The 10,911-nt window shown below is 36.8% G+C and overlaps 1 protein-coding gene across 1 annotated transcript; it reads left to right on the top strand.

Moving 5' to 3' along the window:
- Window positions 1-2,164: 2,164 nt before the first annotated feature.
- LOC132189988 (lipase) lies at window positions 2,165-8,978 on the top strand. The gene is made up of 11 exons (XM_059604855.2): window positions 2,165-2,422; window positions 2,620-2,690; window positions 3,260-3,342; window positions 3,940-4,005; window positions 4,126-4,173; window positions 4,292-4,359; window positions 6,943-7,015; window positions 7,098-7,259; window positions 8,033-8,227; window positions 8,323-8,411; window positions 8,533-8,978. Exons 2-11 carry the CDS (start codon window positions 2,624-2,626, stop codon window positions 8,750-8,752), a joined length of 1,071 nt encoding a protein of 356 aa, XP_059460838.2. The 5' UTR covers window positions 2,165-2,422; window positions 2,620-2,623; the 3' UTR covers window positions 8,753-8,978.
- The last annotated feature ends 1,933 nt before the right edge of the window (window positions 8,979-10,911 follow it).

Raw genomic sequence — 10,911 nt, 5'->3', positions numbered from 1 at the left:
GATATGAGGACTAGAGTCCTCCCAAATGTGGTGTGGCTTTTAAAATCACCATTAAATTTGAGATGATAACTATTGAATTTTGATCTATTGGTGATTTTAAAAGGCGTGTCACATTTGGGAGGATTTAGTCTTTCTTATATCATCACTCTTAAAATGGAGTAATGATATAAGGAGGACTAGAGTCCTCTCAAATGTGATGTGGCTTTTAAAATCACCATTAAATTTGAGATGATAACTATTGTATTTTGATCTATTGATGATTTTAAAAGGAGTGTCACATTTGGGAGGATTTAGTCTTTCTTATATCATCACTCTTAAAATGGGGTAATGATATAAGGAGGACTAGAGTCCTTCCAAATGTGATGTGGCTTTTAAAATCACCATTAAATTTGAGATGATAACTATTGCATTTTGATCTATTAGTGATTTTAAAAGGCGTGTCACATTTGGGAGGACTCTAGTCTTCCTTATATCATCACTCTTAATATTATTTATTGGTGATTCTATTGTGAATATATTGATTATATTTCAACAGGGTTTAAAAAAAATTGATTATACTGAATTCTAGTATAATCAATTTTTTTAAATAGGAAATTTCGTTTTCTGGCGTTTGTACAACATGTTTCTTCCTGGCACATAAAAAAAATTCAAGTTTCTGCCAGAAATTCAAGTTTTCTTGGCACATATACAATGTGCCGGGAAATTCTATTCTCCGGCATATAATTTTTTTTCTTGGCACATAAATTATGTGCTATTAAATTTTCTTGTGCCAGGAAATAATTTTCCTGATGCTGGGATAGATGTATACTTTATTTATCAATTAAACGCTAAGATCGGTTTTCTGGGCATTTAAAACCGGTTTTGCTGGCAGTTAAAAAAATGCTAGGTAATAATTTTTTTTTTTTTTTTGGTAGTGATATACTAGGCTAGTAAAAAATGATCATTCGAATAACTCAAAATCACTGGAATTATGCATAAGACAGTAACTCAACTCACAAAGAATGTGATGAAGAAAATCTATCAATAAAGCTACAACAAGCCATAGTACATCATGAAAAAAAGGTTGTTCCAAGGCACCTAATAATAGAACACTTAATCCATTAATTCTAGATCAAAAAACTGCATACACATTAGGCTAGTAAAAAGGATCATTTGAATAACTCAAATTGCTAGAATTATGCATAAGACAGTAACACAGCTAACAAAGAACATGAGTGTTACTAACAAAGAACATGAACTTAAGGAAAATAATTACCTTATTTGCAACAATTTTGTTGCCCTTCTTCCTAGGAAGTGCCCAAAAGGTCCTCCATAAGCAAATTCATAAAGCTGCGAAGAAATTACGTTTTCAAGCCACCCCCAAGGCTGGTTTGGGGTTGGTTTGGCCACCTTATAATTTTCAATTTTTTTTTTTTTTTTTTTTTTTAGGGTTTAGTTTTTTAATTTTAATTATTTTAGAAAACGTGTCATTTGTATGCGATGACACTTGGCATTCCATTACTTTGGGCTAACAGAACCTAACAGAGATATTAAATTAAGTTAGTCTTTTCCCATAAGTCAGGTACCATTCGTAATAAAATTTGAAATTAGGTGAAAAAAATAAAAATGTGCAAACCTAAGTACTAAAAAGGTAATTAACCCAAAAAATTTTAGGCGAACCACATCACTGGCATGAATTGGTGTGGCTAGTAGCACTACTCAGAGTAATTATAAAAAGTCCCTTATGTCACTTTAAAAATGAGGTAGTTTTTAAAATTATTATTTGATCAAAATCTAATAGTAATCAATCACAAGTACAATGGTGATTTTAAGAGCCACATCATTCTTGCAGAGTCACAAAAGAGACTTGTAGCATTACTCACTTCATCCCTTCAAGGCCTCCAGAAATCATAGTTGAAGCAAACAAATCAGTCCAAACCCAGAGCACACATGGCTGGGATCAGAGAGGCCCATAGGGCCATAGCCAAAGCCCAAAACCTTTAAAACGAAATTCCATCAAAGAGTTCCAGAAAGGGGAAGGGAACACGGTGCACGGAAACTCAAAATGATAGGAACTAATCCTATCCCAGGCAAAAAATAATACACAAGAACACGTGGCAGTTCTCAAGTTCCCTCACGCCACGTAGTCCAGCATCCTTTCCGTCATATACCCATACAGTGCCACCGAAATTCCAAACCCATGCCCATTAAAAACAAGAACAAATGTAAATAGCCAAAGAATATTCGGGGCAATTTCGGCAACCTGCGTAAGATACCAGGACGACTCTCTCGCTCTCCGATCAAACTTTCTCTCCAACTCTTCAATCAGGCAGTACTCATTGTACGCCGAATTGGACCGTTGGTTGCAATCTGACCAGCTGTACGGAAGCACTCCGATCGTCGCCGGAGCTCCGAATCAACAGTGCAAGCGGGGTCCTCTTAGGTCCGTTTTACTCATCCGAGTCTCGTGCCGTATTTGCGGTCAATTCGAAACATAAACCTAAATTTGTTGCTAATTTTGTTGATTTTGGTGTCGTTTCATGCTTAGGACCAGATATTTCGTTAGTTTTTGCTGAGTACTTTCCCTTTTTTTAATTACTAATTGATTTATTACTTTTTTTTTTCTTTTGTTGTTGACAGAATAATGGGAAAAAGTAGGTGGTTCATATTGGCAATCTATACATGTCTACTTGCGTTTTCTAGTGGGAGAGGTAACAATGGAATCTCAAAAATCAACGTTCTCTCAATTAATTTTGGTTTTCCAGTCCGTAATGATGTTTAGGTTTGGTGTTCTATCAATTTGATAAGCTTCTGTAGTTCTGTCTCATTTGTACATGGTTTTGTGGGAATTCATATGTACATTTGGACGTGTTAATATGTATTTTGAACAATGTGGGGTTCTTGGTTTATGGGCATTGCAAGTATGGTTGCTGGGTGATGGGGGTAATTCATTTTTGTTGGGAATATGAAACTTTTAAGTAACAATTACTGATTTTGTTTAATTAGAGAAAGTTCTAATGACCCGACGACCTCCACTCAATGAGCCATGATATCTCCAGTACAGATATATTGTCAGCATTTTGAGATTAGGATAATCAGGATTGCCTAAAGTTGTCTTTATCTAGCTTGATTGATTGTCTGTTAGAGGCTTTATTACACATTTAATTGCGTGCATGTGTGTGTCCTTAAAATGTATGTGTTGTGTTTTCTTAAGCAAGACTCATGTATATGGCTGTATTATATAACACATTCTATTGGGGTTTTCCTGTTTTACTTGCAGAACTTCAAATTTTAGAAAAGGTGGATCATGGGTCCATTTACAATCATACCATGGCCACCATATTGGTGGAGTATGCTTCTGCGGTAAGTTCTTGGATCATATATTTAAATTCACTAGCGGGGGATATGGATTAAGAAATTCATGTCACAAACAATTTTTAGTCCCACCATTTTACCATGTTAAACGGTACAATTTACTTCTTGTAGTTGGTGCTGTGGCTTTAACATGGAGAAGAGGTCAGCATTTTAGGGAGTGTTTCTAGTCTGTGTAGTTGAACCATTTATGAAGAAATGGCATGTAAAGTCCCAGAGGCCCCTTAGAATTTTGGAGCTCACTTTGAATTAGCCAGTTTAGCCTACTCTACCCTTTGCTTTCCTGGAACTAGAATAGAGAAGTCAATGCTGGCAATGTAGTGTTTCTGATCAAGCCAGAGACGCCTAGTTGACGCTTGTCCAAATGGAGAGACCCAACCATTTAGTTAGGTTATTGGTGCTTAAAAAATTAATCTAGGTCATGGAACTCATTTTAACTCGCGCCAAAATGGTAAGTCTGGTTACTTAAATTAAGTCAATCTCATGTTGCTCCATATTGCAATTGTCTGGATTTTTAGTATAGTACAACACTGTCAAGAGATTCTCTAACATCAAATTGGTGACTCAAACAAGCTTTTGCTCTTGCAGGTGTATGTGTCAGATTTGACAGAGTTGTTTACTTGGACGTGTCGAAGATGTGATGGTTTGACTAAGGTACTAAGTTTAATATTGTCAAAGTAATTGCAACACTTTGAGTTTTCTACATGCTATAAGACGGTATTTTGCCTCTTTCTACTAAAACGGTTGGGCTATTTCCCTTTTTAATGGAAACAGGGATTTGAAGTTATAGAGTTGGTTGTTGACATCCAGCACTGCTTACAGGTGCATTCTCATAGCATGCTGGCATTTAAATCATAGCTCATCCTTCCTGGTCTTATACTGTTATTAATTTACTGAACTTTTCTTTTGCCTTTGACATTAGTATGACTATCTGCTGCAGGGCTTTGTTGGAGTGGCAAAAGATCTTAATGCTATTGTGATTGCATTTAGAGGAACTCAGGAACACAGGTAGATATTCTGGTGGCTTTATTACTCATAATTTCTGGTCAATGATGCTGTTCAAACCTGACTGTTGAATGAAGAATAATAAGGGCTTGTCTATGAGTTCTGATGGATGGCTGGGCAGCCCTACTGCATGGTGTTTGACATGAGAAACCTAGGCCATGGGATTGATAAAAATAAGGCTCCAGCTGTTTTGATGTAAACCGTTTTCAATATTTTTGGGTGCTTGTTTTCTGTAAAACGGCTTACATTTTTTTAAGACTTAAAACATATTTTGTCCACAACTCCTCCCTTTAAAACCTTTCCTTCCGGCGAACTCCCACACTACGGTACATCTCAGACGCCACCCCCTCTCCCAATGATACCAACCCCCGCCAAAACCTTTTTTTGTCCACAACTCGTCCCTTCACGTTTTTTGTGCAAACCAAACAGAGAAAAATGCTTTTATGAAAACATTTCTGGGTGATAGTTAAACTTCAGAAATCAGTAGTTTTTGTTTTAAGAACCTTTTACATTAGAAAATGTTATATGTTGAAACAAATTGAGCCTAAAATAATTTTTTTTTTTTTTTTTAAAAAAAACCTTATTTTTCCATTTGATTAAATAAAGTATTCCTACATATGAATTTCACAAGCATGAGGTCACACAAGCTCAAGATTATGCTGCTATTTTGCATGTATGAAAATTCTCATATACACGGTGAGATATTTATGAGCATATGTATTGATTGGATTTGTGGAAAATTGATTGGCTTTTAGAAGAGTTAACATAAAGCTCATCCTATGGTGCTATGCCCGACAGAGGCTTTATGGAGGGTGTCTGTGACTTCTAAATACGGTCGTTCTTGGGGTGGCGGTGTTCTAATGAGGTTCATGGCTGCATGGGGTAGGGCTCTAGAAGAATATTAAGAGGGGCTGAGGGGAGCTGTCTAGCCACACTAGATTTGAGATTGGGGATGGATCCAAAATTCGTTTTGGCATAATATTTGGTGTGGGGCTCAGACTGTCAAGACATCTTTTCTAGACTTATTTAGCATTGCCCATTTTAAGGACGCTGTTTTGGCAGATCATGTGGAGCTTTCTGGTGCCTTCTATCAATGGGATATTAACTTTTTCAAAGCAACTCATGATTGGGAGATGGATCACTTTACCTCACTCTTCATTTTGGTGTATTCTGTTAGAGTGAGACGGGGAGATGATGACAGATGTTGTTGGATTCCTTACAAGTGAGGATTGTTTGATGTTAGATCTTACTATAAGTTCTTGTCCTCCATGATATCGCTCATTTCCATTGGAGAATTATTTGGCGGAATAAGGCTCATTTGAGAGTGGGCCGCCTTGGGGAAAATCCTCTCCTTGGACAACCTAAGGAAATGACATATTATTGTGGTTGAATGGTGTTACATGTGCAAGAAGAATAGGGACTCATTAGACCAACTTCTAGTCCATTGTGAGATCGCAAGTGCTGTTTGTAATACTATTTTCAGCAGTGTAGGGTTGGTTTAGGTTATGCCTGAAAGGGTGGTAGATCACTTTGCTTGTTGGAGAGTGCTGGGGGTAGGTTTCAGCTTGATGCAATTTGGAAGATGATTCCGCCTTGCCTAATGTGGTCTCTATGGAGGGAAAGAAAAGGTTGTAACTTTGAGGATCACGAGAGGACCTTAGTGAAATTGAGGGATTTTTTCTTTAAGACACTTTTTTTGCGCTGATGCCTCATATTACAGTTTTTTGAATTTTCATACTTTTTTCGGCTACTTGTTAGGCTTCTCTCTTGTATATTATTTTTTTTTTTCGATGAGTAAAAAAAAAAATATTATTGTATACTTAAGTTGCACCTTTGCGGTTTTTAATGAATTTGCGATTACTTATTAAAAACAAAACCCATCCGCTTGACTTATTGACTTGTTACTAAACAAAATGGCCCATAGGCTGCTGTACTTACCTTTAAAAGCACATGATTATGCCAGATAATGTGAAGGTAATAATCAATGCAAACACTGCTATTCTAGTGAAGGGAACATAACACTGAAGGATAAGGACTACAATGAGAACAAATGATATTGTAACCTCATTGAATTCAAAGATAATATTTACATAATTCTTTTTCGTCTTTTCTACCAGGGTGCCACTTTATTCCTTGAAAATTGCTCTATTCCATTTGCTCCCAAGACAAGCATATGCTTGTCAAAATCTCAGGCTATGACCTACTTGAAAGAGTGCCCCTTCCTTAACTTTCAAACTATTTATTGACTGAGCCCCTTGGATGATCGTCAAGGCTATATCTATTCTAACTCAAGGCCATATCCATTCTATACCATTGGTGAATGTCCAAAATTTAATTGGCCTTGTTGATAGTTGTTTTTTGCTTTAAACCTAATTCATTTTCCATCCCAAACTACTTTGTTATGAGTTTTGGTATGCTTTTAGATGATGTCCTCTAGTTTTCAAAATTTACTGGCAAGTTGATTGATACATGACAATAGAAGAAACAAATTATTAGATCAAAATCAATTCAGCTTTCACTACGAAACGTGGTTGCCCGAAGGCCACTGGAATTTACTGCTGATTAATAATTGAGCTTCTTGTGTAGCATAATGAATTGGATTGAAGACTTATACTGGAAACAGCTCGACTTAAATTACCCTGGCATGGATGATGCAATGGTATGTATTGCAGAAGCCTGCTACAAATTTTTTCGGGGAGTTAAAGAGTACTAATTCTCACTAACATTTTCATTCTTTCTAGGTGCACCATGGATTTTATTATGCTTACCACAACACAACTATACGCCCTGCAGTTTTAAATGCTGTTAGAAGGGCAAAGAAGTTCTATGGGGACATTCCCATCATGGTAACAGGGCATTCAATGGGAGGGGCGATGGCCTCCTTTTGTGGACTTGATCTAAAGGTAAATTCTAAATAAGACTTTTTTTTATGCAAATGGGATTTTTTAATATGATTTATATATATGTTTTTTTTTTCTTTTCAAAATATGTTCCACATCTGTTGTTGTTCCTGTTGTCTCCATTGATGTGAAGCTCTTTAAAATGCTGAATGAGTTAGAACTATGTGCTGTTCTTTAGTATCACTTTTATGGGTTGGGTCATACGTTCTGGTTGTCACATGTTCCTTGACAGTAGTGTGGACATGGAAACTCTGACACGACTCTTCGACATGCGCATGTATTTCCACTTATTTACATGTTATGTCATCTGGTCCAAAATAGCACTAAGTTTCATATGCTTTTACTTTTACTACCGAGTTCTGGCAGTTATAATGAAGTTCTTTTGGGATGGTTATTTTATTCTGTATGTGGAACTTTTGGTACTCACATTTTCTTGTTCAGTAATAGTTTTACTAATATGTCAAGTCTATTAGAAGTGGACTACAAATGAAAAGACCTTTATTTAGTAATCATTGTCACTGATTTAAAATTATACGTCTAGTAACTATTGTTGACAATATATGTGGGGTTCAAATATTCGAGATGCCTTTTTTGAAATGAAGCTCTGAGTTTATGACTTGATTTCTTTCCGCTGCTTGCTGAGCTGTTTCTTTTTTGTTTGCTGCTGCATTTCTCTACTGGTTTATTAAATGTTGGTTCTTATGGACATTTTCATCTGCAAGCACATTCGTTGAAATTATTGGTGTTTTGATGAAGGAATATCTGTTAATTTCCAGGTTAATCATGAAGCACAGGATGTTCAAGTTATGACATTTGGACAACCTCGTATTGGCAATGCAGTATTTGCAACTTACTATAGCAAACTTGTGCCAAATACAGTTCGAGTCACAAATGAGCATGATATTGTGCCTCATTTGCCTCCATATTATACTCATTTCCCTCAAAAGACGTACCACCACTTCCCAAGAGAGGTATGCTTTTGCTAATTGAAGTGATGATTAAGTGTCACCTTACCATCTCTTTGTTGTATGCTTCATTTGCTCCCAAACCTATTTCTTCATTCTAGGTGTGGCTTTACAACATTGGATTAGGGAGTCTTGTTTATAAAATTGAGAAGATCTGCGACGGTACCGGGGAAGACCCAACCTGTAGCAGGTAAGCATCTGTCGTATGGGGTAAATTTTTTTTGTTCGACAGTTTACCCATTGTATTTGAGAACGTCAAAAGAGCGGTCCTGTGGGAAAGCTGCTACAAATTCTTTGGCTATTTTGTGCAGGTCAGTGACCGGGAACAGCATTTCAGACCATTTAGTGTATTATGGTGTTGAATTAATGTGTAGAACACCAGGAACATGCAGAATTGTGATGGATTCCCAAGTGACGGAGTATGGCAAAGTCGATCTTGGAGGAAACTTTATCTTATCCAGGGATCCTGCAACTCCAGTTATCAAATTGAATAGAGAGTCAGATATTGGGGAGAGACAAGTTCAGAATTGATTTGGTCATCCTACACGATACTTGTGAGAGCTCAGTTGTGGATTAACACCTTATAGAATGTGTCTTCGCTTGTTTGTTTAGAACCCTTTTGGAAAGGTACTGCAGCTGAATATTGTTGAAAAATGATGGGGTTGGAATGGAAATTATGTATATATGAATTGTGTACATCTTCTTCCCCATTAATATGATCACCATTGTTAATATGATCACCATTGTTTTCATTATAGATGCAATTGTAAGCTCTCAATTTTATGATTTTGAAGACATGATGCAAATATGAGGGGGATCATCAGAATTGGGCAGAGTGTGACCCTCTTCTGCCTGCTTGGAATTCTGGGTCAGAATGCCGGGGTAGCTTGATAACTTAAATATTACGCCCATTTGAAGGTGGTTCTGTACTGGACTGGATACAATTATTCAATTAAAGCACCGATGCCTGATGTTTGTTTCTGTTTCAGACGAATTGGAAGTTGAAGAAATTTCATGATGGGGGGGTGGTCTAATTTTCGTATCCCAAAAATTGCAGTTAATGAAGGAAGGTGAGAAATGTTGTGGTGCAATAAAGGCTGAAGAGTTTGGCCACATTCTCAGGGTGGGATTTCTTTGGTCACAGTGATGTGGGTTGGACTTTGGAGCCTGTGACAAAGGAGATAGACAGGCAGGGGAATGGATAAGAGGGAGAAAGAATCTTGAGTACCCATGCTTTTGGGGTGTTATCTTCTAGTTCTAGATGTGGTGGTGCCTTTGACTCTAATGCTGAAATATGCATTCTTGGTTGTTTAAATATTGTCAAAAGAAAGTAGTCAAGCCACTCTAGCTTCACATTTCTGCACATGTGAATATACGGTTTGGGGCCTGTTTGGTAACAATTTCTTCTCATTTCTCCTAAAAAGGTCTTCACATTAACAAACAATTTTCTTTACTTTTCTTTTACAAAAAATTCAAAACTCATTTCTACTTTATATCACAACAATCAAATTTTTTCCTTTCTACTCAAACTCTCTACCAAACACACAAGACTCTTTTGCCACATTTTGTATTTCATTTTCAGCACAATCGTCGCCTTTCTGCTCGCTATTGCCTTTTTCCTTTTGTGCATTTGCCTCCTCTTCACTATAGTTGAGCTCTTATCATGCCACCTCCATCATTGTTGTCCCCTTGCATATGGTAGGTGATCCAATCACCTTGGAACAATTATTTATTTATTTGTTTTTTGTGGTGGTTAATCAATTTTCAAAGCTAATGAGGGCGGCCAACCACCCCATAACAATAAGGGTGGTTGACATCTCTAAATAGGCTTGGGAGGCCCTACTACATTTAAAAACTGTTTTGGGGTTAGTTAGACTACCCTCAAGCTTGTTTTGGATAGCTAACCATCCCAAAAAAAGATTTTTGGTAGTGGCCAAGGTTTGTGGGTGGTTCACCCTAAAAGAGATTTTTGGGTTGCCCTAAGGAGACAACGAGTGCAGAGATAATACAGAGGGAGGCAACGATAGAGGAGGTAGATGATGGTGAGAAAGTTGCAAAGAAGTAGAGGGCTGCCGTGGTGGGGTGGAGAGGTGAGGTAGCTGTACTGAAAATGGGATGCAATTATCTATTTATTTATTTATTTTTCACATGGATAGCTAGCGTGACAAAGATTACATTCATTCTAAAATAATGTTCAAACTAAGTGAATTGCATTGTATTGCATGGGATCTCGATCCACATTCCTCCCCATTAAGTACCAAAATTTTACTTTAAGGGTTGATTTTGGAAATTGAAATTGAATAAAGTACAATTTTGAGGAAGTCATAAATGTGTTTTAATTTTGAGAATAACTTCTATCAGGCTTTTGTGCAAACCCATTTTATAGCCTCTAATAGGAGTTTGACACATCATCTTAAAAGACTAGATAGAATAAACATAAAAACACCGGATCATGCCGGTAAATTTTTGTTTACTCATGATTTTTAATGTCACGTCATCGTAGGTGTATAGTAGTCGTATATCAATTTACCAAATACAATTACTCATATACCGTGGCTTCCCAAAAATGGGAATTGGTTGGAGATATCTACAAATGCAATGTCTGCATTTGTGAGAGTTGTAGCGAAGAACAAATGGGATCATTAAGCACAAAATACATATCATGAAGTAGTATAGCATAACAATTGCAT

This window comes from Corylus avellana, chromosome 2 (assembly GCF_965113065.1).
Source record: "Corylus avellana chromosome 2, dhCorAvel1.hap1.2, whole genome shotgun sequence".
NCBI classification, from domain to species: Eukaryota; Viridiplantae; Streptophyta; class Magnoliopsida; order Fagales; family Betulaceae; genus Corylus; species Corylus avellana.
This window is presented reverse-complemented; position numbering and strand designations above follow the sequence as displayed.

Bases quoted from the DNA above. Each gene is read 5' to 3' on its own strand.
- LOC132189988 (XM_059604855.2), top strand. From the start codon at position 2,624: ATGGGAAAAAGTAGGTGGTTCATATTGGCAATCTATACATGTCTACTT. The intron at 7,260-8,032 runs GTAAATTCTAAA...GTTAATTTCCAG, and splicing joins TTTGTGGACTTGATCTAAAG to GTTAATCATGAAGCACAGGA. The intron at 8,228-8,322 runs GTATGCTTTTGC...TCTTCATTCTAG, and splicing joins ACCACCACTTCCCAAGAGAG to GTGTGGCTTTACAACATTGG.